This window comes from Dicentrarchus labrax, unplaced genomic scaffold (genome assembly GCF_905237075.1).
Source record: "Dicentrarchus labrax unplaced genomic scaffold, dlabrax2021, whole genome shotgun sequence".
NCBI lineage: Eukaryota > Metazoa > Chordata > Actinopteri > Moronidae > Dicentrarchus > Dicentrarchus labrax.
The window spans coordinates 17994458-18021988 of record NW_026136723.1 but is presented as its reverse complement, the minus strand read 5'-3'; the positions used below and the strand labels follow the sequence as shown (position 1 = coordinate 18021988).

The window sequence follows — 27531 nt, the reverse complement described above, 5'->3', positions numbered from 1 at the left end:
TGGAGTTTTTAACAAGCTTGTGATTGATTGACTACTCCCTGTCAGCTGTCAGTCATCTCCATTACCTTTGGTTCTTACACATTAGCAGAAGGGCAGGTTGGGTGGCTGAAAAGGTTACTGCTAATGAGAAACCTAATCCTTACACATTGTTCCAAAAAAAGCATATTTATATTGAAGGACATCTCTAAAAACATCTCACACTACTTCTCACAGGTTGTCTTTGAAATATAGTTTCACTGCAACTGTCTGTGGATTTCAGTAAACCAGCCAATGAGAAAATTAATGCATTACCTAAATTTACTGGAGCATATTATAACATTACTTCCCGTTCGAGTAAGGAAACGCGTGTCAACAGTGTCAGTGAAGTGAGGATAGATCAATATTCTGACTGCAACATTGCCAATACCACTACTGACGCTCCTGTTGATTTCAGCCACTTGCAAACCACTGGAAGAGAGGAAAAACCACATTAGTTTACATATGCCATTTTATTTGTTTATTTTATTTGTATTTGTTCATAAACAGGTAAACTCAATGCGGTTTACAGTAAAACATGGAAAATATTAAACAAATGAGAAAGATAACACACACACACACACACACACACACATGCACACACGGCCAACCATATGATGCACAAATACACATACATTCAAGTGTTAAGTAAATTATTTCTAGAATTATTAACCACAGAAGATTATTAAATAAATATTTTTATTATTTTGAATTTTATTTAGTTTGTCCAGTATACTTTTATTGTGCAGTGTTCAACCACATTTATTATGCTTTATTCCCTTCAGATTTACTTTCTCTTTAATTAGGCATTCTTAGCATGTTCATCAACTCCACTTTATTATAAACAGTTCCACTTAATGATATTCCACTAATTTTTATTTATTTACTTTTTTTACTTTGACTGTAGTTCTCCCCCGCTAGCCATATGCTGTTCTGGTCTACTACTACTAAGTCTATTTGTCTCCAGGAGAATAAATTGGAATGGCAAAGCCCTCAGGCAGGGTTTGTTTAGTTTAGTAGAAAATACTGTACAAAAACAATTCCAAATTTGTCTCTGAGAGACTAAATGAACAAATATGCTTTGGCAGGGTTAGTTTAGTTTATAAGACACTGCTATGAGACCTCAGAGGGAGACGTTTGGCTCTAGGTGCTGGACAGACCATCTCTCTCTCTCTCTGTGTGTGTGTGTGTGTGTGTGTGTGTGTGTTGTGTGTTATATGTCAGCCATTCAGCTCATAAAAACCTCCTCCTCCTGCTGCTGCCCAAATTATGAAGTTCTGAATTGATAATAATGTCCTAATGAATTATATCCAAGTTTGCAAAGAAGCAGGGGCAGAGAGGAAGGAATAAACAAAGAACATCAAAAAGGAACAACAGAGAAAAAGAGAGAGGGGAGGTGGTAAAACAGTGAGGAGCTCCAGAGAAGAGATTAAAAGCAAACGAGGAATGGAAACCAACAGAGAAAAAGGCAAAAAGAGAGAGATAGCCAGAGTGAGATGGGGGGGATAGAAGTCATTTGGCAGTGAGGTTTGGCAAAATATTTAAGTATTAACATTAAGTGTTTTAAATACCCCGCTGTCATTAATGGCTGTTGGAGGTGAATATGTGTGTGGATGGATAGCTGTGTGTATGGACAAAAGCCTCATAAAGCCTGCAGCTCCTCTGCATGGCCAAACAAAATTTTACAGATTTAATTATCCATTTGATTGCTTAATTGATGCTTCAAAATGATTCAAAATTGCAATGTTTTAAAACATGCCATAGGCTACATGTTGATTGACTTAAATTAAAGGAATTTACCATTTCAATTCAGAAATCTCTCCCTAGGGTAATAGGGTTCTTGTTAAATGGAGAAATCATTCCTATTAACATAATTTACATATATGAGATCTCAAGCAGCCCTTTTGATATTTATAGAGATGATCAATTATCAAGTATTTATATCATATGTTAAAATGTTTAAAAAGGAAAATGAAGTCAATCAGAGAAAATTGTAGTCTTTTTTTCCCTTTAAAATGAGTGCTACAATATCAATATATTATCACAATGTGTTGACTGTTTGGTGAATATGCCATACATTATATCTCTGCTCCTTACTTATTTACAGCTTAACATAAGCACAACCATGAAATGTCCATTATCATGTTTAATTGAAGCTCAGCAATTATCCAACGATGTCCACGTTTCAGAGCACATGTTAATGCTTTTCACCTCAGGGCCAAAATGCATTCAAAGATTCATTTGTAGAAAGTTTAGATGTGATGTGTGAATGTGTTTTGAAACACACGATAGCGTCTTAATGCAGTGCTTCTGCAGGCCAAGATGAAATCAGAGTGGATGTAGCGTCTCACCTTGGGAACTGCTGTAAGTTCATTTAATCATAATTGTGCTTACAACATGTCATTTGGGGACTGTACACAAGCTATGTAAGTGTAGTCACCCTGGGACGCTGCTACAATATTCAGCTGGTATACTGTAGCTCTACAGTGGACTGAAGGCCGAAATGCTACATGGGGGTTTCCCACATCAGCCATGTGTTGTCCAGTTGTTGTTGATGTAGACTGAAGTTGTTTTTTTCTTAAAATATACATTTCTTGATTAATCTTGCAAAAAAGAAGTCATGTATATTAACCACAAGTAATAATTATACAAAAATGTGTAATTTATTTATTTTGGTAATATTGCAGCTACATGTAAAATGCATGACATTAAAACTGTCAGTTCCAGGGTCCTTGTCAGTCCTCAGATAATATCTTTACCATAAAGTCATGGGATGAGTTTCAACTGTATTTTTAATAAGGAAAGACACCACACTTGTAGAAGTTCTATCTTAGAGTTGACCGTGTCAGTTAGATCAATTTAAATCAGGTAAAACCCTACAAATAGCAGACATCCCCCTTTGAAGGCATAGACACTTGTGGCGGTTGGGTGATGGGGTGGCTAAGTGACAGCGATGACAGTAGAGAGACATAACAGGGAAATTCATTAAAATGTCCTTCAGCCAGGATGATCATTTGTTGACAGGAAAGCCTGCAAACAGTTTCCAGTAGAGTCATTGTATAATAACTGAGGTGGATCCCTAATGTGATGATCAAATTAAAACTATAATTGTATTCCTGCTTGAATTTTTGCTAAAAGCTTCATTACTGTAATTACAGTTTGAGACCTAAAGGCATTTACACTGGAACAACAAATCAGATTGAAGTTTGATCGTTTTTATGCATACTTCTAGATTGAATTTGATGATACACTGGTGGTAGCTGGACTTTTCAGCAGCTTGTTTGGGACCTAAAGATCGCAGGTTTTAATGTGAGGACAGGTTGGGAAAACCATATTGTGGTAAAAGGCTGAGAGCTCAGAGTTCCCTTCAGTAAACCACCGAAACCCAGCTGTTACATTCCCATGTATAGTGACTGTGGTAGAACAAGCCAGCTTCCAGATGTGACTGGGTGTCTTACAGTATGGTCTCACCCCCCAGCAAATACCCCCCTAGGCTGTAGCTGGAAGTGGGAATGTGTTCTCAGTCATCTTGCCTGTTAAATAAAAAAAAGAACATGAATAGCTCTCACCCAAAGCTAGGAACCAGTGATTCATGTTGCCAAATAAACTCTGAGTTGTTAACAGCTACAGGAATAATATATGAGAAGACAATACAATTTTACAGTAAATTTTGCTCTGTAATTATTTATAACAAGAAACTGGGGGAAAAGTTGTGGGTTACCTAGCCAGTCACTGAGTCATACATGCTTTTCAGTCATCCTGTGAGTCACAGTCAGCTATGCAGCCATCAGAAAGCTAGCCATTCAGGTAACTGCTCTTCCAGCTCGAAATATATGCATGATGTACAAAACGGACAGTGTGCTAAACCCCTCCCCCAGACAGTGATTATCCAATCATAGCTTATCAAGTATGGCAGGCCTGTCAAGCTATGGATATCTCCACATTCGTTACCTACAGTAATAGCCTACTGTAACTTCCAAAGCAAAGGTGAACATCATTAACCTATTAGTTGGTGGGGTTACATACCAAAAAGCCCTGTTATGTTACGTTAGCAGTGCTCTCTCTCTTTATTGGATGTAACGTTACCTCAGACAGTAGTGAAATCATACATGGTTTGAAACTAAATACTAAAAAGCTGACAAGAACTGAACAAGATGAGTCAGATCTTACATTTTTCTGTAATCTGTAATACAAGAGCAATGCTGTTTCTTTATTACTGCCATAAAAACACAGTGTCTTGGTTTGGGAGTGTTTCAATCATTGTCCATATATTTTTTTAATATTAAAGTGTTGGAGCAATCAGAACGTCCATATGTGATACTGTCAAACAGTGTAGACAGTGTTTTTTCATGTTAACGTTTCTTACTATATTGCTTAATATATTCAAGTCCAGAGATAAGTGGAGGTCATCTGATTCCAGACATCATGAAAATTAGTTAAAAAACAATAAAGAGTTTATAAATTCAGAGCGTAGTTTCACTAAATAACTGCGTATTTCAAAATTCTTTTCGTTAAGAACTTAAAAGTACAATAATGCGATGGGGAGTCCATTTGTCATTTGTCGTAATATTGCTGCCATCTTCATACTGTGCCTAAAGCCAGTGAATCTGATTTAATTGTGTGTTGTTAGTCATCAATCGTCATTCCACAAGTGTTTTATAACTCTCTCTCATGCAACATTTTCCTCACAGTGTAATTGAATTTTGCTCAGTTCCAATCATTTTGAAAGAGACCTCAGTGCACATCATCACACACAAGAAACCAGTCACATTCCTACAGTGTAATTGTCATTCACAAAGTCATCCAGTCAATCCACTGGTCAATCTGGATTTTACTACTGTTGCACTTACTGTAAGTAGCTCTGTTAACAGTGTCAGGCAAAAGCCTAGAGTGTCTAGTCAGTCAGCCAGTCAGTCAGCCATTTGGTCTGGCAGTCAGCCAGTTCGAGGGTCAGTCAGCCAGCCAAATAGTCGATTGAATGGTTGCCAGTGGTTCCATTTACTGCACGAATTTTAGTTTGAACACTGAGAAATAATGTCTGGCTCTTATTAATTAACATTAACATTACAGAAAGTGGAGGTGAAGGGGGCAGAAAAAGTATGAGTGGAAAGATCCTGGCCATGCTGCAAAGTCAGGATGTCACAGTTTACCTGAAAAACACGATGATTAAAAGCACCAAATGAACTTTAACCTCACTAGAATTCCCATGTCTAAATCTGTTAAATATTGCAGACTTAAAAGAAAAAAGTGTCATCAGTATTCAAAGAAAACAGGGAGGAGGGGGAGAAAATGCCTGAGAGAATGTGATTGAGAGAGAAATACATGGATCCTTTTTACTGCATCGTTACTACAGTATTCTCTCTCAAGCATTAGAGGCTGTTTTTCATTTTCATGATTTATCAAATGATTAACTTCTTTATGCATGTGTACTACTGGTTTTGGATTAATTGCCAAACATTTTAAAGAAAACCTTGTGTTATTATAATTCCTTTAAGGTAAATCTTTACAGTTAAAGGTCTTGTACCCTGAATGTTTGCCTCATCTTGTATTAACACGCCCTTAATGCTGTATTAATGTAGAGGTCTTTCAGCAGTTTCACTATATGTGCAAATCCGCAACAATTAATACAGAGTAATACAATGTGGTGATCATAAAACGTGTAACTTTTCGTACTTTTCTGATGTTGATTGGCTTGACATGTCTGCAGCTCTCCTGATTCAGCACTTGCCGAAAGCAGAGCTAGTGCTCGAGAGGTCTTTCCCAGCATTTCACAGCATATTTCATATTTTCACACCTTAAAAGCAAACATAAATCCAAGAGTATCACGGTGTGGTAGTAGGTGCATTTTTGAGGTTTTTGCAATGGCAGATTCCAATCAATTCCAATTCAAGCCAAACAAATGGCTGGCTTCCACACAACCTTCTATAACAATTTCATTATTTTTGCTATGCACCTCTGACCACTGAAAGTTATACGTTTCAGTTAATCCAGGACGGAGGAATTTTCCCCTGTGACAGAATGTAGGGAGTGGTTGGACTGACTGTTCTCGATGACCTTCTTTGGTCATCCTGTTTGAATTCGAGGTAGCACCTCAAAATCAATAGACTTTCAGCCTCCAACATTTGAAATGTTTAGAAAGCATTTTTTCTCCAAGATCAGCATAATGAAAATGTCACATCTATCTTCTGATTGCTGTATGTCAGAGGAAACTTGACCCTGACCCTAACCTGTGACTGTTTTTATAATGACCCACGCACAGAAAATAGGAACAGTGCAAAGCTTTTTAGCAGCCTTCCTCTTGATTATGAATGAAATTTACCTCTAACTTTATTCAAATTAGATGTAAAGATCTGCAGAGACATCGCCTACTGTAGTCACTCATTTGGCCACTTACAGTTTGCCACTGTGCCCCCTTGTGGCTAATATGAGATATGTCAATGTCTATGGATGACGCCATCAACCAAGATTATTAAGTTACACTTTTGCATCTGTGATACTGTTCCATTGCTCAGACACTTTGTTACAATAATTACTATGCATTTCAGACACTTAAAACATACTTACATACTGGAAACCTTACATTTTATCACTGAAAGATGAAATAAAGACATTGTGCTCCTTCTGGATTAGGAGCACACAAGCTTCCTTTCTTCTGTAATTTACCATTGTTTACTGATACTTCATGGCTCTGTGTTCAGTTCTTTCTCTACTGATTATGTCCTAATACAAAAAAATTAAATCTTCAGCATGGATAGGGTTTAGCAAATTCTGAGGGTTACACTGATTAGATATTCTGTCCACACACTTCCCTGCATGGTACTCTGCTCTAATGCCCAACCCAGCACCCTCAACACCTGGCTGTCAATGTGTGTGTTTGTGGATTGTGTCGCTGTGTGTGCCTGTGAGTGTGCCCATGTGCTTTAAGCATATGTGTGTCCTTGCACGTGTGTGTGTCTACCTGTGTTCCTGTACACATATAGAATTGTGTGCATCTGTATGTGTCACTCTTGTCACCGCTGGTGTATCTTCTGCTGCTCTGTATATGTGTCATTTATAAGTGGGTGTTTCCTTATGTATGTGTGTCTATTTTAAGTTGATGAATTTATCAAAATGTGTACTTTTTATATGTAATGGGTGTGTGCTGCTGTGTTTGTGTGTCTGTGTGTGTGTGTGGGTGTGTGTTTGTGGCTGTTGTATTTGTGTGTGTCTGTTTGTCTGTTGTCTATGCGGGTGTCAGGTATGAACAATCTGTTTCCTTCCCTGCAGCAGAACCTACCAATCACATCCCTCCATCATCTCTCTTCATTACGTATTCATGAGTTTCTGTGTCTGCAGGGCTGTGATTGGCTCTTAATGAACAACTGACGGCATTATCAGTCAGCCAATGCTATAGCAACAAAATAAGTCAGTCAGTACAAAAGAAACACCAGTCAACCACTGGTACGGAAACATTATTCAACTCGAGCAGTGAGACAGTATACCCCTCAGGGAGGCTGACATATTGGATATTGTCGACTGCATGGTACCTTTGATATGACTCTCATAATGTCTCAAACCTGCTCGTGATCAAGTGCACACATCTTGAAATGCTCTGGATAATTACAGCCAAGGAAAAGGCATTTAGTACATGTGGAATATACCATTTAGTTTTTATGTAAATAAATCCCAAAGTCCTTTTCCTTGTCAGCCTTGGCTTAAGAACCATTAGTCAAACTGAGTAGAGAGACACTGTAGGCCTCAGGGAGTTCATATGAGCTCATAAATCTATGAACTACCCCTTTATCATCTTTTATATTATTTTGGAGCTTGCATTTCACCGGCACTGGCTTTCATTGTTGACTCCTTTTTCAGCTGGTACTCTATCAAAAGGGCCGTTAGCACTGGGATCATTACAGTAAGTGTAGTAGGGAATTCAGTGTACTTGGTTGAATAAATGCAGCTAGTTTGCATAGACACAATCTGGTGATGTTGTATGATTGCTGGTCTGTGGTTACAAAATAGCTAATCAAATGTAGAGGATGTCTACAACACTGACAACTGTCCTCACACACTGATTGCGCTCACTAATTGAATATATTAAAGCTGTAAATAACTGTGTGTGCAGAGGTATTCATCGAGAATTTGTAGCCAACCCATGAAAAAAAAAAAAAAAAGTTTGTATTCATTACCTTAGAATGACGTGATCTAATCTGATGTAGGTGCTATGATAAACACAGTGGCACCATTTGTTGGTGTAACAGTGGTTTAAATGGGCACCACACTATCAATTAATTTTGGCTATCAAAACCAATCTATTATCAAGATAATAAATAATAACTTTAATTAGTCAGTTCCTCAGGGCACAGCCCTTAAAGAAGGGAAACAATAGCTAAAAATTGATTGATTCAGTCTCATAAAATACACAAACCTGTCAATATGGAAATCTGATAAATAATTAAATTAATAATTACAAACAAAATCAGTAGCTTAACCAGAAGGATTTGGAGTTCTGCATGGGAGAGGCTGGTATCACCCACTCTTTTATTAATAGGCCAGCATTTATAAACACGACCATTTATTAAAAAGATAATAATGTGAGTGCGCTTCAAATGAGCATGAAACACGTGTTGGTCAGACACAAAGGAACATGTGAAAAGAGCGAGGTTTGAATTACCTCTCCTCGTGTGTGCTGAGGTTTAAAGCCAAATTTAGGCGTGTGTGTGGTGCCAAGTTAAAAGGGAGTTAGTGACATGTAACGATGGTGTCTGGGTGAAGCATAACTTCAACTAACATCACCATAGCGGTGTCTCAAAGACTACAGTTACAGCCGTGACCTAGGTTGAACATATCAACATCATAACCATAATGAAAATCAGGGTTTCTTTATTCAATTTTTATAACAGGATACACAAAAAACAAGAAACAAAGAGCAGGACAAACAAACAAGCAAAAAAAAACCCCAACAACCAAAAAAAAACAACAACAAAAACACAGGGCATATTTAAAAAGATTAATTAAGTACACTGCTGCATCACTGGCATTAACATCTTAGCACAAATTCTAAACAATGAGAGGTGGATGGCACTCTATGAACTTCCTTGCTTGTCAGGGTCAGTGTCATATTTAGCAAGGTGAGCCAGAAATGGCTTCCATATATCCGAGAATTTATTAAGATTGTCCATCATGCCGTATCGGACTTTCTCCATATGTAAAATACCAGTGAGCTCACTCAACCAAGTCTTAAACTGAGGCACAGTATCTGACTTCCAGAGTCTTAAAATCACTTTCTTTGCAATTACCATTCCATAAATAATTGTGCTCTGTATCAAAACATTGTGTTTAAGTAGCGAAGGAGAAATCCCAAATAATGCAATCTCCAGGACAGATTTAAACACACAGTCGAACACATCAGAAAACCACTTAAATATGTCACACCAAACATTATACAGTTTCGGACATGTCCAAAAACGGTGGGTCAGAGAGCCCTCTGCAGATTTACATCGGTCACATAGAGAGGAAATGGTAGGAAAGATTCTGTGCAATTTGGTTTTTGAATAATGAAGCCTGTGCATCACCTTAAATTGGATTAACTGGTGCCTGGCATTAAAAGAACAATATCGGGTCCTACCAAGGCCCTCCTTCCAAACATCATCCCCAGCTCCTCCTCCCAGGATTTTTTCAAAGAGTGCAGGGCATTAACCACATGTTCAGAAAATAAATTTACAAAGCCTGAGACCAATTTTTTGGATTCAGGCGGACCCAACAAAAGCTTATAAGTCATTTTACCTTCTGGGAGAGACTCAGTATTGTGGGAAGAAACTTGTTTTTTAGTTGAGTAAATGTGGCAAACTGTTTGTTAATATACAAATCTTTCAAAGTAACTAAACATTTTAACCTCCAAATGTTGAAGGACCCACCTGAAAGGGATGGGGAGAATGCATGATTGCGATATATTGGGGCATAAATAGAAGTGTCTGGCAACCAGCAACCCTTTCTAATTTGCTGCCATATTTTTAAGCAATTAAAAACTATCATGTTATTCACCTTAGTTGCAGGGGGTCTGGGTGCTGAGAAAAGAAGTGCTGGAAGAGAACTGTTCTTGACACCACTCATTTCGATGGCAACCCAGGAGGGAGTCTCAGCAGATACTTCCATCTTGTAACCCGCCTGCCAATAGACAAGGGCCCTAGCATTTGCTGCCAAATAATAATGCAGGAGATTTGGTAATCCTAACTCTCCCATTTCCGCTGGTTTATGTAAATACGTTTTTGAAATTCTATGAACTTTGAAGCCCCAAATAAAAGGCATAGCTATCGAATCCAAAGATTTGAAAAAAGAACGTGCCAAAAAAATGGAAACATTTTGAAAGAGATAAAAGAACCTCTAATTTTGAATGAGAGATTATGCAAAAATTCAGCATTGAGATCAGCACCCAGCAACATAAATTCACTCTTCCGCCAGTTAATGGTGTATCCTGAAACCTCACCAAATGTTCTTATAAGATCTAGTAGAACAGGAACAGATTGCTCAGGTTGTGATATGAAGAGAACAACATCATCCGTGTATAGAGAAATATGATGCTCCACATTGCCCAATCGGATGGGTTCAATAGAAGGATGATTCCTAATACTAATGGCAAGAGGCTCAACAGCAATGGCAAAGAGCAATGGGCTGAGGGGGCAGCCCTGGCGTGTCCCTCGGTGTAATGAGAACGGCATTGATCTTTCTTGATATGTCAGGATGGAAGAAGATGGATGGGAATAAAGTATTGTAATCCACGAAACAAATTGACTAACAAACCCAGATTCTTCCAGTACCTTCACCATATAGGCCCATTCCACTTGGTCAAATGCCTTTTCTGCATCTAGGCAGAGGGCAGCCACCCTTAAACCCCTACTATACCCATGATACATTATATTCATTAATCTCCTGACATTAAAAAATGAGAACCTATTGGAGACAAAGCCAGTTTGATCAGCATGAATGATGGATGATATATATTTATATACCCTATTTGCTAATAACTTCATAAAAATGTTCATGTCTGGGTTCAACAATCCAATAGGACGAAAAGATGAAGGCTCAGTCTCATCCCTACCCTCTTTTAATAATAATGAGATATTGGCTTCATACAAAACATTAACAGAGGGTTAAACAGTCCTGTGTTTAGCCGTTAACCCTGTTAAGTTATGTGAATCTGTTGATGATCCAAGTTTAAAAGAGTTGTTGTCCTGTCATCAAAAGTCCTTGCTGTGCAGGTTGCGGGAAGAAAGGTGTTTTGCTCTGTTTACTTTGTTTTCCTGCAGTTCACAGCTCTGCGTTAACTTTCCTTTGTGTCACTCCTGTAGAGTCAGCTGGCAGACTTTGGGTCAACTTCTGCAGTTTACTCCCATTACGCACTTTAATCCTTTCTTGTGCCTTGGCGGTGGGCCTGATCGCACCGAGGTCCGGAAGCTTATCGCCCGGTGTGGGCGAGGGAGAGAGAGCAGAGAGAAAAGAGTGAAAAGAGGACGAACAAAGGGATGCCGAGGAGTTTTGTTACCAGGTCACTGTGCCATCAAGTCGTATCAGATTATGGTCACAGGAAGTGACTGGATGAGAGGTGACAGGAAGTGGCCCATCACGATAAAAGTCCAGTTAAATCACACCGAATGAACAAATTACAAAAACAGAGAAGTTTGAAGAAGCTACCAGCCACAGCATCTGCATGCTCAACTGTTTCCATAGTCAAAATCTCCTGATCATCTAACTTTATCAATTTGGGCATCGCCCTTTAAAATGTGTCAAATGTAGCAAGTTAAATCTACCGGCCGCTGCATCTACATGTGCCATCAGTTAACCAGGTTTTTACTATATTATCATTCATTATCTGTTTATACACAATACAGTAGGAGTTATAGTTGTTGATAAATACTTAAATAAACACTTATGTCACGTATAAACCATTTATTCAATGTTTATATACTGCTTATAAATGTTAATAGAGCTCATAGTGCTCATATTTTTGAACATGTGAATTTGACTGCTTAATTTTGGAAATTTAGACAGATACTGTGTTTCGGGCTGATATTCTAAATCCTTCCATGATATTTTAGTCCTCAGTCTTCATGTGTTACCATAGTCAGCAGGAGATTTTTGCTTTCCCTTGTGGGTACATTAACACAGCAGCGAGGGGCATCTAAGGCAAAAGCTGATGGGTTCAATCAAAGTGCGTGATGCCTGTCTGCTTGAATCACCTCCGTAGAGAATGCCCCACTGTTCCACACTAAGACTCTTAAGAAATGTGAAATCCAGATGGTATTGAGGTGAACAAGCAAGTATGACTAAAACCAGTGAGTCATTGAGCTGGATCCTTTCTTGGGTAACAGTGTAGCTCTAGCTTTTGGTAATAAATTTTGAAAGAGAATATATTTTAGTCAGTATCAAGGCCTACATCAGGCTCCAGCAGATGTTATAGACTATGGTTCAGTGTGTGTATCATGGAACTAGGTTTTTTCTAAGTTATTTAACTTAAGTTCAGTTCTTATTTATTCTGTTGCTAGCAATATTTTAATTCATAAACATGGTTTACTAAAATGCTGATGCCCTTCCATCTGTCGTTTGCAGTAGAGCTGCTGCTTGTAGGCTAGAATATTAACATGGGCATATTTAACTTTGATGCATATTCACACAGGACAGGTTTTATGATGCATATTAACAGGGGCTTTATAGTGTGAATGAATTTGCACAGGCAAAAACAAATTTGACTTTTAACTATTTTTGGCCCAGATTTCCCAATTTGGCTGCGTAACGGGGGGAAATACATTTCAAACCTGATTGTAGGACTTTGATCTAGATCAGAGCTTCCCCTCGTTGTAGAAAATAACAAGAGTCGGTTGATCATCAATGTTCTTAATTTCTGACAATTGGGACATTTTCAAATAGTTTAATCTGAAGGCAGTGATACAGTTGTGTAATATATTGTTTCTCTCCCCTTTTTGTTCTGTTTTAATGTTGCGTAAGGTTTTTTTTATGTCCACAAATAAGAACAAAACCGCCACATGTTAAAGGGACCAACGTCAGGTCTGCAATGCAGTGGAATGGAAAATGTATTCATTCTCTTCTTATCATAGTTTCTTGGGAGCTTTATTTTTAAATACAGCTGTCTGTAGTTGTTCCAAATTGTTTGGGAAATGACATGAAAAATAAGCATGTGGGGGGGGGGTAATATTATTAATGAAATACAGTGAAAGATTCTTTTTATCTAAGAGAGTGCAGATACTATAACAGATATCAAGTGTGCCCCCCTCCCTTCTGAATATCTATGACACCAGTGTCAGGAATAATACATTTAATTCTTTGTGTAGGTGGATTCCTGTGAAATGAGTAATAAAGTGTTTTTGGACGTTTCTTATGTGAATACTGTACTTGTATAAACCATAAACAGTTGTTACACATGAGTTTAAGATGTAATGGAAATTCATAGTTGTTCATGATTAGTTTGACCTATTGATAAAGAATTACACATAATGTTCCCAACTTCAAAAACAGTATCAAGTCTCATGGTGACATCATTAATAATGTGAACAAATATGATGAACCCTCAAAATACATCAAGGCCTGAAGCTGTAATGTGCTTTTAAACCAAAAATCTATTACGTGTTAAAATAAATCACCATTAAAAGTCACTATCACAGTGGACCTTAAAAGTACCAAATCCTGTTAGTTTTTCTTTACAGCAATAAATGGATATTATTTCCTAATCCCCCGGCTCACGCAAAGGGACATTCTAACTTAAACCTCAATAAAAAGCAAAATAACTCAAGCCACAAACTGTAGCTTTTATTTTGAGTTACACCGCCTACAGTTAGATGAAAACCTTGTGTGTTGTTATATTTTCTTTGCTGTCAGGTGTGCTACATGAGGTATTTTTGTCACATTATCATGTCTAGATGTGCTTTAATTAAGGATTCTAAGAATCACTTGCTGTTAATTTATAAAGGAAGATGATGTATCATGTTTAAAAGTAAATATAATATACTAGTACTATGTATGTTTACTGTCTAATTTATAAGACAGCTTTGTCTAACAACATTTATGATTAATACATCTTCAACAGGCAGTGTAAATGTGTAAGTTCCACATGATATACAGTACTTTACGTTGCTAATGCTGTGGTTACAAAGTATATTTAGACAAAATAAATTGCCCTGCTTAGCGAATGTATTCATCTTAGACTTTTAACATCTATTAAACAAGATTAATTAAGTACCTAGTAATACATTTTTCATTCAAATTGAGTATTATAGGGTGGAGGTTGGTATCTGTCACCCTGGTCACACATACACACATCATACTCACATACACACATACACACATATAGTTGGAACCACATTAAATTATCATGCTGGTAAGTTAACACAATAATGCATGTATGGAGATAATGTTCAGCCACTTTGCATTAGATTAATCGTTAGCACGTTCATCGATTTGGTACATATGTCAACATTTTAAGTAGGGTATGTGCATGTTTGTAGTGACACTACGATAATTATTGGCATGAAATACACATGATGTAATTTAACCATGTCAGATATAATGTCACTGATGTATGCGCATATATGTAGCCACCATATACCATTAGGATAATTGTAGCACATTAACTCATCTGCCATTTGTCACCATTCAATGGATTAGTCAGGTCATTATGAAAACGACGTCTGTCAGCCACTTTATCAGACATTCATTAAAGTGATTTGTCACTGTAGTTTGTCATTCGGGACAAGATATATTTGTGTTTATGTTTTTATTATTTATGTTGGTACTATATTCATTTATTTTGACAGAGTAGAGCAGAAAAAATTAAATCTGGAGGGAGTCAAATTGAGATTACCCCAAGGCGTTTTGATTTTATTATAATTGCATGGATTCAAACACAGCTCTCGCCCACTCACTTTGTCTTCCATACCGTTTCTTTCCAAACATACATGCTGAGCTATAGTAACATACAGGCACAACATTGCTAACCCTGTATTGAAATGATGTCTCCCATGTTAGAAAACAGAGCTCATTCTGACAGGGATCCCTCCGTCAGTTTGTCTGCTCTTGTCTTTGGTTTACTCTGATTAAAGGGACCATTTATTTTCTAACGTACCATTATCTGAATGCTTTGATTACAGAGCTGCATCATTGTCATTCTGATTAAAGCTGCAATTTCCTTTACCAGCTTTTGTTCAGAATATGATGGGGCTTCCAACAAAACACCTCGACATCTGATGTATGCATCTGAGTGACAGAGAGAGAGAAAGATTAAGCTTCCTATGAACAAATGGTTCTGAATGGTGCTATTGTTGAAACAATTTTTCCTACTTTCATTCCTCTGTCTGCTTCTGTACTTCTCTTTTTGTCTCTCTCTGGCTCTCTCGCTATCTGTGTTCACCATTTTAAAATTTACTTTGCCTTTGTAACTTTCTTTTCTACTGTACTCTTCTCTCTCTCAGCATTGTGAGGGAGAAGAATCTGCCTTTTTTTTTCGAATTCCTTCGCTAGGTGTTTTTCCCCACTTCATCCAATCTGTTCTCTGATTTTTCTTCTCTTTTCTGTATTCTGTTCTCCTCTGCAGTGAAGCGATCAGTAGATTTTAAATCGCGGGGCGTTAAATTATTCCCTGGCAAAGACTCCAGCAACAAGTTTTCAATATGTGAGTTCACATCTTAATGTCACTATGGCTAATGAACTAACGTGTGATGGCTTGATTCAGCTTGGACTGACTTGTTTTTACATTTGGTTTTGCTTTTTTTTTATTTGGTCTCTTAAAAAGGCTGTTAGTTTCAACACTTTTGTGCCTCTGTTAATTGACAGCAAAGAAACATCTTGTGTTACCTATTTAGACATGTGGTAACATCAATTCACGCAAACATAGTGCTAAATTTTGTGACTGACATGTTAAAATGTGACATTTTTTGAGACCCAAATGGGTTGAAAATGCCACAGCCTTTATAAGAGATTGCTCTTGCATTCTGCTTGACTGCTATGTTTTTGTTGTTTGATGTTTTGTATATGTATTTTTGTCATGGTGTCTCAGTTTATGCATGCGTCTTCCTGGCTTGCTTTGATATATTTAAACGTAGCTTGTTCTGATAAGCTTAATTATGGTTTGATTTGGCTTGCTTTGGGCTTGTTCAGGGAATGTGCTGTTGTAACATTGTTTACCGCCCCCTCCTGCCTCTTCTCCTTTATTTCCTCATCCCTCTCGTCTTTCTTCTCTTCTCTTCTGATCAAACACCTAAAAGTTTTGTAGACCTTTAAGTACTAGTCAATTGGGGCATCAAAGCAGTTATTGAGTTTACAAGGCCAATGGAGGAACTAATGTCTAGTCTCTCCATCTATATTTGAGTTTTGGAGTATGAAGATCCATAACCTCTCACAGTTAGCAGTAATTTAACTGGGGTTTATTATTAAAAGTTTTATACACAATACTAAAATCCAGGGGTCCACCCTCAAAAAGTACAAAAAAGTTCCCCTGTTAATTAACTGCTCTTATTTTGGAACTACCACCGTTTCCTTTAGCTTTGTGAAATCCGAAATTGTAAGAATAAGTCACTTTGGAAACTAATTCTGTGATACCCTGAAGTGAAATTATCAAGTGTAAGGGTGCTAATGGTGCATAAGTCATTTGACTCATGGTAATGTAAAAATGGCTGCATGAATATTATTTCATTCAGTTCAAAGCTTTTTCAACACTGTGACATTGAGAGAACATGTACTAAAAGCATGAAAAATCTCTCAGAGAAAGAACAGTACCTTTTGTTACTGAAATTTCACTTATTAAAGCTGTCAGGAGCCACTAAAACCTTACATATTTTAGAGTTATTTTATATCAGATTCTTTATTTTTTTTCTCACTTCCTTGCGTCTTTATTATACCTCTGCTGCTCTCTCTTAGTCTCTATTTCACACACATAAAAGCAGCTACTCTCACACATTTTAGTCATACTCTGATGATATTAATTTACTTTTATGTTTCCGATTTAGTTTAATCACAAACAATACGGTACACACATGTTTTACACACATATATATATCATACTCATACAAAGCTACAAGGACATGTGTAAATACATACACATACGATATGCATTGATGCGAGGACACACACATACATACAGATAAGTAGACCTTACTTGTCAATGTTGTTATTTGGTTTGCATGCTTGCTAGTGATGCATTTTTTAACATTTCTAATTTGTTGGTATGTTTCCCTTTTGTGCTTGTCCAGTTTGTATTTGTGTGTGTGTGTGTGTGTGTGTGTGTGTGTGTGTGTGTGTGTGTGTGTGAAACTCTTAAATACTGTATTAGCTGAGCTAAGCATAGAGACACAGTCTATCGCAGATTCATCAGGTTTCCTGACAGGTTGGAGAGTCATGGTTGAGGTTTGATCCTACAGATGTGAATTTGTATGTTAATTAGTTTGGCTCTGATTGGTTCAGATGTTAATTTGCTCTGCTCTGACTGGTTTAACTCTTCAGTGAAGCACAAAACTTGTGTATGTGTGCGTTTGTATGTGTTTGTGTGTGTGTGTGTGTGTGTAGGTACATGTTTATGTTTGTGTATGTGTATTTCAGTATACGTCCATGAATTTATATGTGTGTACGTATGTGACTTTTGTAGGTTTTTGTGTGTTTGTGTGTGCACAGTACTGATACTGTAACCAGTCCCTCTGTTATGGTGTTAATAGTCCAGATGGTCAAATTAGCCGCTCCAACAAAGCAACAAACTATCTAGTCTAACAAATACACACACACCAACCACCTGCTGGGTTTGTTGATACAGACGCAACATGTACATGCATGTTAGTCGCACAGCTCAACAACCCGGGCGGAGGGTGTCTTTGTAAAAAAAAGAAATGGCCCTGAGTCCTCTGGAATCTGCGTTTTTGTTTAAGATTAGATAAAATGGAACTACATCAGTTTTATTAATATTTGTTTAGCAAGCAGTGCCAGAACAACAAATACAAAATATTTTTTTAGCTTTTATTTAAAAATAGTAAAAATCTTCAACAATGAGCAGCAATGAGGAAATCCCCTTTTTTTTTTTTTTGTTTATTTCCAATTCTCATTTCATTGATTTCACAGGGAATCCGACCGAATCCTACCCAGTGACAGGCATTAAGAACAATACATACAAATAGCCAGTCTTCTTCCTGATGGTCTTGTATGCTTATGTAGGTCATATAGAACCATCAGTAGGACATTTAGACTGTTCTATAACCAGTTAAAAACTACTTATAGTAGGTTTAATCAGCGTCCTTATTAGATAAAAAAAAAATCAAAATAATCAATCAATCAATAATAAGAAATACCATTTGCAGCACTGAGTAGTGTGAACTTTTTTTTCAAACTCAGCAACTCATTTACATTTTCTTCCCATTGTCCTTTTTGCTTTATATCAGTGAATTTTTTTAAAAGCAGTTTTCTGTGTAGAAAGACCTTGTTTAATGAGGTGAACAGTGACTTCTCACAGCAGGAAAAATAAGAAGAAAAACTAGGTGAAGTTAAGTTTAGACTGATCAAGTGAAAATATGCAGAAGGCAAAAAGTAATGACACAATTACAAATAACATAAACAGAATTATGTTCTCCCACAATCAAAACTAATTTAAATAAGTGATCAACGGAATATTGCCACATTGTCCTCTAGTTGCTGCTTTAGGAATAAGCTGAATATTATACTACATAAAAATACATGATTAGTTGTGTTTCCCTCTGATTTGAATATCAGTACATGCATTTGAATATCAAAATACACCACGGGGTGTTTTGTTTGCTGTATAGCTGAAATAAATAAGCACACCAAGACAGTTCCTCCCTTTGGTAATATTCTACTCACACACCAGGCATAGGAAAGGGTGAACGACTGAAAAAAAAAAAAAAAAAACACAAAATTCCTCAGAGTGGCCTAATTTCACTTTCATTGATGTGAATGAAAGATGAGGAGAACTCAAGGATTATTCAAATAATTTTACTCTCACCCTGATCTCATTAAGGAATACGAGAGATCTCGTCACGTGGGCGCCTAAATTGAGTAAAAATAGGTCATCAATGCACTCCGGCTCATTAAGACTCCGTATTACTACTAATACTTGTGTTGTGTACCGACCTACTAGAAACAGCTCTGCGCCACATGATGGATTTTTCTCAGTATTAGAAAAAACTACCCCAGAGTTTTAATGTACAATATGTTCTGAATTGGGAAAGTTTTTAAATGGAAAGCTTCCGAATTGGAAAAGAGTTGTTTGCATTTTTTCCACTTACCTGACAGCTATGTTGCTTTGGCTTTCCCTGAGAAGACACAGAAGCTTTTTGCTTTTTCTCTCTTTGCTCATCCACGCACAAACACACACACACACACACACACACACTTAGACAAACTGTCCGTTGCTCAAAGTTAACCCAGCAGCTATGTCTCTTGAAAGTTTTAAAACTTCTAAATGCTCAAAGGAAATGGTTCAGGTTTATGGGAAAAATTTCTATCCTTTACTAAATTCTATACTGTAGTCTTTTGAGGAAAGCCAATGAAATATAGCTGTGGGGTTCTTTATATGGAAAAGGAGGCAGGGGAGGCTGAGTGACAGGAAAAGATTAAGAAACCAAACAAGCAAAAAGTAAAGAAAAAAAGGAAAACAAGGGCAAGAAAAGCTACATACATTTACTGTCGTCAGCAGTATTGTAATTATAGAGACAGAGTAGAGATGCATCATGTCTGATGTGTGTCTGTTGTGATGTCGCAGTCTCAAAGTATTTGTGCAAATCTGTCTGTTGTCTCTGTTCTGCCACTGTGATGTTTTGAGTGTTACTGTCAAGATTAGCTGTTTCTGTTAGAATTAAGATCGTATCTGGAGTGCTATGTCATCCCTGTCTCACTACCAAACCGTCTAACTCGTCCTTTGCTCTGTCTTCCACCTGTTTCCTGCTGTCACTCAAGTGAATAAGTAACAAGGCAGGCAGGCTTCCAAAACCAAAACTCAAAGTGGAGAACTGGAAATTATCTTGTGCTGAATGCTATCAATAGAATGACAGTGAAAGAGAGTTTTCGAGCTATGCCAGGGTGTATTGAAGCAGTTCTGTGTTGCAGATTTGGCAGCAGTGTGGTACCATGGCCATGCAGTTTACATCAAAATTATGATTGATTATTCCCAAAACATGAAACATTCATCTGCATCTAGATATTACTTTCTTTAAATGGAGAGTCTGCTTGCTGGACCCAGTGTGGCTTTATTGTAATCCTTGTCTGTGCCTCATTTTAACCTATCTTCCTCTGGCTCTCCACCTGTCTGTCTTTCTGTGTAGTAAATGAAGGTGGCGTTAGACAGGCGTCTAACTCCTGCCCTGACCCAGGAGAGCCAGAGAATGGAAAACGCCATGGCAGTGATTTCAGGTACAGTATGTACACAGAAACATGCACATGCAGACTTTAAATGACATGCATACACATACATATCTGCATACACAGGATAGAGTGCATATACATTTCCATTTTTGACTCCCTGACTTTGATTATGCGTATGTGTGTGTGTTTGTGTTTAGCATTGGCAGCGTGGTGCAGTTCAGTTGCGGAGAAGACTATGTTCTTCAAGGCAGTAAAACCATCAGCTGCCAGAGAGTGGCTGAAGTCTTCGCAGCCTGGAGTGACCACAGACCGGTCTGTAAAGGTAAGAAATAGCTCTCCACATGCATCTGCACAAGCATACAAATTACTGACACCGCAGTAACAGACACAGACACAGATGGAGAAAGAGGCAGTAATCATAAATGTAATGAAGGTAAGAAAACACTCAAGCACAACTCCCCATGCACACTAACTCAAAATGTTGCCAGCGTGTAGCCTTGGCCACTCCTCAGCATGAGTTTGTGTTGATCGGGGCTTAGTTTACCATGGAAAAAAATCCCAATTCAGTTTCAAGCCCCTGGCTATGAAATTATGAAATAAAACAGTCTATAATCCAATGTTTGCAGTGTAGCGCCTCACCAACATGCTGCAGTTGTATGCTTTCATCAGAGGAGTTATGATAGGGATTTTTCGGGACCTAGAATTACACCCTCTCATCATAAACACAATATACTGTACAGTGACAAAAGTGTTCTAATAATTAACACGTTTCAGACATTGTTCAGCTTCCTTTACTGGTTCCAGTTTCATATCTGCCACTGTTTTAGTCTTAGACTTGCAACACATGTATGCACACACATGCATGCACAGAGAGAGTGAGACAGAGAGATAGAAAGAGAGAGAGAGAGAGAGAGAGAGAGAGCGAGAGAGAGGGCGTCTGTCATGTTAAATGCCAAAGTCGTTTGTCATGTCTCCCTTCACTAGGCTTCAGACTGTGGCTGGAGACACATACTTTAACATAAAAACCAATATTCACTGGGTGTGGGTCTGTGTGAGTGTGTATGCATGTGTGTGTATGTGAGAGAGAGAGAAAGAACCAGAAAGAGGTACTTTAACACCTACAGTAACTCATAATCACTGAGATATAGAACTGAAAAAGAGAGAAACTAGTAGGGGCAGAGAAAGTAAGGGCACAGGAACAGAAGAAGGAGAGGACGGAGGCAAGGAAAAGCTGAAAAATGTCACACCTACTCTTTCTTCTTAAATTATAGCTTCTGTGAAAGTAAAACTCACTAGATCCATCACAAGACATTAGCATATAACACCAACTAAAACAATTTTTGAAGAAACGTATTTAAAGTATTTGGAACATAACTCATAGAGAAAAAGAAATGTTAAATTGAACCATTTGAAACATCCCCCATTTCATTCTGTAAGAAAACACTGAATCCAGACACACCTGGAGGATGATTTTGTGATATATGTGATCATATAGGAAAACTTTATTTCTATTGGCTGTTTTCCATGTGTAGGTCAATGTGCAAAGTCAGCTACAGAGTAGCACCCTGGGAGTCTGTAGAGCCTCAATATCTTGCTCTGGGACACCTGAGCAGTGCAGATGCTAGTCAGCTGTGGGTCCAAAACCCTTGCCCTCTGGATAAAGGACACAGTCTAACCACAAGCCTTGACTTCTACCCAAGGTTTCTCTTGTGAACCGGACATACAGGGGGACTGACCTTAATTAAGCACTTTGTAAGAATGACAGCACACATCCTTGTAAGCAGCCAGCATATAACCTGGCCAATACAGTTAGGATATGACTGTCTCACTTGGGCCCTGATTGGTCCCTGCCAATCAACCTTATTATCCAACTCATTATCAGAGATATTATAGTGCTGATACCCTTTGATTGGCTCTTTAAGATTGTTCATGTCTGCTGGGGATTCATCATCACTAAATACTTTATAATGAGCAATTAAATATAGCTACTGACATTAAGCCAATCAAGTCTTGCACTTACCTGCCTGCGATGGGCTAAGCCTCCCCCAAGGGAGACTGCCAATGACATTAAAAGTCAGTGATGTTGTCCCCTGAAGCAGTGAATGGTTAAAAAGAATGATCGTTATCACTGGGAAATAGAGCCATCAGACCACAGACAGCAGGGCTCTTTAAAAGAAAAGTATGTGGGCAGGGTGAGACACTTTCACCGAGCTAACGTAGCTTCTGAGTAGCAGGTGTGTGTTGTTAAAGCTCTATTGAATTTAAAACACAGTGGCTGGTATTCCCAGCACAAACTGTTCAGTGAGCAACTTTTTTGACGAAGCCATGACAAAGTGCACCATCCTGCTCCATGGTTGTTGCTAAGTAACTAGTGCTTCTGTGTTAGTTGATCTGTGTTATTTTAAGCAATCTCACAATGGAGGGCACTGTTACTCAAGCATGGTCCCCTAGTACAAGCAGCATAAACTCTGTTTGTGCTACTCAATGCTAAAAGGGAAACAGTAGGAACAATTATTCATGATATTTATTGTTCACAATTCTCTGACAAATCTACTTCCAAACATGAGTGTTATTAAAATAACAATATATATTTTCAATAATATTGTTGGGATAGAAGACACAATTTTTTCTGTGTATTACTGTATCATTGCTATGCACTATATCTCTCTCCTACTTGGTGAAACAGAAATACACCCATCTTCAAAACTACCATAAATCCTTGGATAACACACTGAGGTTGCTTGAAGGACAATATACATGTTACACAGGAATCATATCTTTTTTGAAGACAAATGCTGAGGCTTTATTTGAGCTGTATGCCAGACTCACTCAAAAAAGTAAATAGAAAACAAAACCCACAGTTGTATGCAACTGTAAACATTGCAAATATACATTTAAAGCTTGAAATAGGGTGCTTCGGTGGTGGTGGCTTAGCTGAAAAACACAAAGAAGAACATAGAGACTACTCCTCTATTTTAAAACCTATTCACAAAAATCAGTTTCCCCTTAGGGACCAAAATCCAATATTGAAATTCTGAAAATAAAAATGCCCCAGAGGCAAGCAAGGAAGGCTAATCTAAAGCTAATAGACTGTGAGAAGAATAAACTTGCTTGCTGTTGTCTAGAAGTGGTCTGTGGCTGGCTCCTAAATAGGTTTTATTTTCTAGCTTTGTTGCCGAACACACTCTTTTACCCAGAAGGGTTTATAATAATGGCAATGGAGACATGTCCAATCCAGGTATCTGACACATCTGGCTGTGTTACATTGAATGCAAGTGCATGTGTTTCCAATTAATTTGTACAAATTTAGTGGAGCAGGCTCAAGCTTAATAAACACAGCACAATCTGGAAGGGGAGCTACAGCAGGACTACATTGCTATAGTGTAATATAGTATCAGCAGGTGGGCTGATGGTGGGCTTCAGTAATAGCTAATAATCAGCTCAGCCTGTCTTCTTTATAAGCAGCGGTTAGCCTCTAAGAGAGAACCTGCCTGCCAAAAACTTTTCAACAGAAATCTTTTAAGGTTAGTTTTAACGAGACACTGGAATTCCTAATCATGCATAATGACGCAAACCAAGTATTTTTTTTAAAGATATCTGTCCAGACTACAGCTGCAGAAAGTTATAGTATAATAAAACATTTCTAGCATTATTGTCATTCGACTATATTTCTGTTTACTAAAGGGTATGCTCAGAACAATTTGCACTGTATAAACATGGAACCTGTGTGGCTTACCACTTCACTGTGTAGAAAAACACAGGAGGTTGAGTACCAATTTAGAAAAAAAAAATTGAATTAAAGTACCCACAATATTTGAAGAGGTGGTCTGAGCTGGTGGAAATGCCAGTGCATTTCATTCCAATGTACGTAGGCCAACAAAATTGTGCTGCATCTGCATAAACACACCACTCCATCAACCCTGGCGCAAGCGTGTTCATTTTAAGCCACAGAATTACCAAACAGTCATAAGAGCCTCTGGGCCTCTGTATACACCTCCACTGGCATTGCGGGTGCGTGGAAATGAATAGGATTTTGGAAGGAGTTCAACAGGTAAGCTAGAGCGAGAGAGCAGAGCAGCCATGTTTGTGTTTCATTACATGTACATTTGATCTTCAGCCAGAAAACACGGTGTTCTTTAAAGTACAGTGTCCTTATTTAGCCTACTTTGTAACGTCCTGTTAAACAAAAATGGAATGAGAGAAAGGCTGTGTCTAGCTGAACACAGCTCAAATTTGACCTTTACATCCGGACCAGCCAATAGCTAAAGCGGGAACTCATGAATAACATTGAGAGAGAGGCAATCTGTCAGGAAGCATCAAGCCAGCTAACTTATTAAAGGGTCACTTCTGTCAAAACACTTAAATACAGTTAAATGTGTCTTTTGGAAGATTAGAGAGAAAATAAAGTAAATGTATCTTGAAAACGTGCCCTTTATATCACATCAGTGAATCAATAGAAAGAGACAAAGAGAGAGAGAGAGAGAGAGAGAGAGAGAGAGAGAGAGAGTGGTAATCACTTTATTAGATACAATAAAACAATTACAAAATTAAATAAAAATAAACTACAAAAACAGCCATCAAATCACAATGTCCTTCTGTCCACTCCTACAACACTTTACGAGAGAGAGACAGAGAAAGAGAGAGAGAGAGAGAGAGAGAGAGAGAGAGAGAGAGAGAGAGAGAGAGAGAAAGTCCATGTGGCACCTTGATTAATGGGCAGATGGCAAGGCCACTCAGCCAACTCTCTCTGTCTGTGTGTGTGTGTGTGTGTGTCAACTCCAGGGGAGTTCAGTTGATCTGCCTGAATATACTGACTCAATGAAAGGTTGGTGCATGTCAACCTGATACACACACACACACACACACACACACACACACACACACACACACAAAACACACACATGCACATATGTTCATTTCAGGAAACAGGAAAGAAAGACAGAGAGAAAAATGGTAAGAAACTCAAGTGTAAAGCCACTGTACAACAACTACAATAAATGGCTGTCTGTCTCAGATTTGTGTGTGTGTGTGTGTGTGTGTGTGTGTAGCCATTAAAGCTCCAACCAGAGCAAGGGCCATTGAAACGCTGTGTGCCAGCTTAATGATGTCATCAATCATTCTCTGTGTCCATTGGTCAATCTATCTGCTCCTGTAGGCAGCCTGTTAGAACAGCCGGTTCGGCCTTTCTGCAGAAGCTTCTGATCTCTAATCTGACTCAACACTGTGATCTAACTTCAGTGTGAACACATGAACTTTATACAAAGTTGGCTGCAGTGTAGTTTGCGCGTATGTGTACGTTTTATGACTTTGACTTTTTCATTCACACTTAAATTTGCTAGACTTGTCGGTATCATACAAAACTGTCAAACACACTCCAGACAAAGGTGTACCTGTAATTAAAAATGAACATGATAACCTGACAAGTAATATTTGTATCCTTGTTATTGACACAAAAATACAAGATACCCCCTAACCCTTTCTGTCAAAATTATGATTTGAGGTTTTCATTTTAGCTTACCCACCTAGTTGGTTACACATCATCCTTGTCAAAGTTACTTTAATAAGAAATTTCCTTTTATGGGGATGGTCCTTTAATAATTAATATACTTTAATCATGAAGTTCCTTTTGTTGGAGAAATTTCCATCATAGTGAAGTTAACTATTTTTAAATATCACCTTACACTTAGCTTGTAGGCATTTTGTGATGGACTGGTAGATTATATACAATGTCACAGAGGAAAACCATTGATTGATTCCTGAGTTTATGAGCTCAGAAAATGATCTTCATTGTAAGCTGGATGATGTTTACTTGTTAGAGGGGATTAGACAAACCACGAGTAACATATTCGCAAAAAAATGTGCTGTATTGATGACGTTTAGGTGACATCCAAAGCTTCAGCTGCTTACAAACCATTATTGGGAACAAAAGTATATTTGTACCAAGAGGACATTGCTGGCCCAGTAGCATGCCATTTCCAAATCTGCCCATGAATTGTGTACTTTTGAAAACTCATCCGTATGATTCGATTTTCTTTTCTATTTGATTTACCTCTCCCCCAATTCTGTTTATGCTCTCTGGTTGGGGTGCAGGGTCAGGCATGTAATCTGGAACAGGTAGGGGTTAAGTGTCCTTGGTATGCTTCAGCAGGTATAACTGTATGGATGATTGAACTTGAGCCCTCCACTGGGGGGGCGACTCACTAACCGCAAAGGCCATCCTGCTGAGAAAGCAGCAGAGTTATAGACCTTGAGTCCGACTGAAGAAAACACTTATGAGTCTCTGCTATGCTAGAATGGAGAACCGCGTCAAAACATTGTGAAGCTGAACACCAATAAAATTCAGAGTCACTCTTTTTCCCAGCAACCTTCCCAGTGCATATGGGGCGTGTCAGTTATGTTCTGAAGCCATACAACTTTGGAGAACTGTGAGCAAGGGCATTGGAGCGACAGTAGGCTTTGGCAATGTGATCCTTGCCTGAAACATCATTTAATTTTGGTCCGCATCCCAACGGTTTATGCAAGAATGCTTGTTTGTGTATTTGTGTGTTAGAGTGAGAGCGAAAGTGAGAATCCTGGGGGAATCCAGTTGATCTGAATATATAAACTCCTCACACACACACACACACACACACACACACACACACACACACACATTCTCACTTCAGTTCCTGTCTAAAGCATTCAGTTAATCTCGCTTGTGATTCCAACAATATGCTTTTAGTACGAGATAGACCTCATCAAAATTTTTAATTTGATCTAGAATTCATTATCGCTTCAATGATAGTGTGGCCCTTTTGGCTTTGAGCCCTCTATACAGTGCACCAGTATAAATAATGATGAGAGGGAGAGAAAGAGATACAGAGAGGGACAGAGATACACAGACTGAAAGAGGCTAACAAAGTGAAACAACCATTATGAAAATACTTTCACGCATAAAAGACATGCATTCAGATTCTCACATTATGTTTATATTAACAATGAATTAAATGACAGTGTAAAATGTAAAAGGTGTCACTCGTAGTGATAAACCCACAGAGAATTAGCACCCAGCTGTGCACCTCTACAGAGCTTTTAAACATCTTTTAGCTAATTGTTTTTTGTTTTCCAGCCTGCAAACTCACCAATTTAATTTCTAGCCTCAGCAAGCCGATTTGTTATGTGAAATATCTCTGA

At 38.1% G+C, this 27531-nt stretch overlaps 1 protein-coding gene across 5 annotated transcripts in view; it reads left to right on the top strand.

The window, feature by feature from the left end:
- The window catches only part of csmd3b (CUB and Sushi multiple domains 3b), a 346262-nt gene that overhangs the window by 209768 nt on the left and 108963 nt on the right, over positions 1 to 27531 (top strand). For all 5 annotated transcript variants that reach the window (XM_051389946.1, XM_051389945.1, XM_051389942.1 and 2 more), the window contains exons 8-10: positions 15596 to 15673; positions 20319 to 20406; positions 20556 to 20680. In XM_051389946.1, coding sequence (XP_051245906.1) covers positions 15596 to 15673; positions 20319 to 20406; positions 20556 to 20680 — 291 coding nt within the window. The remainder of the gene's footprint in view (positions 1 to 15595; positions 15674 to 20318; positions 20407 to 20555; positions 20681 to 27531) is intronic.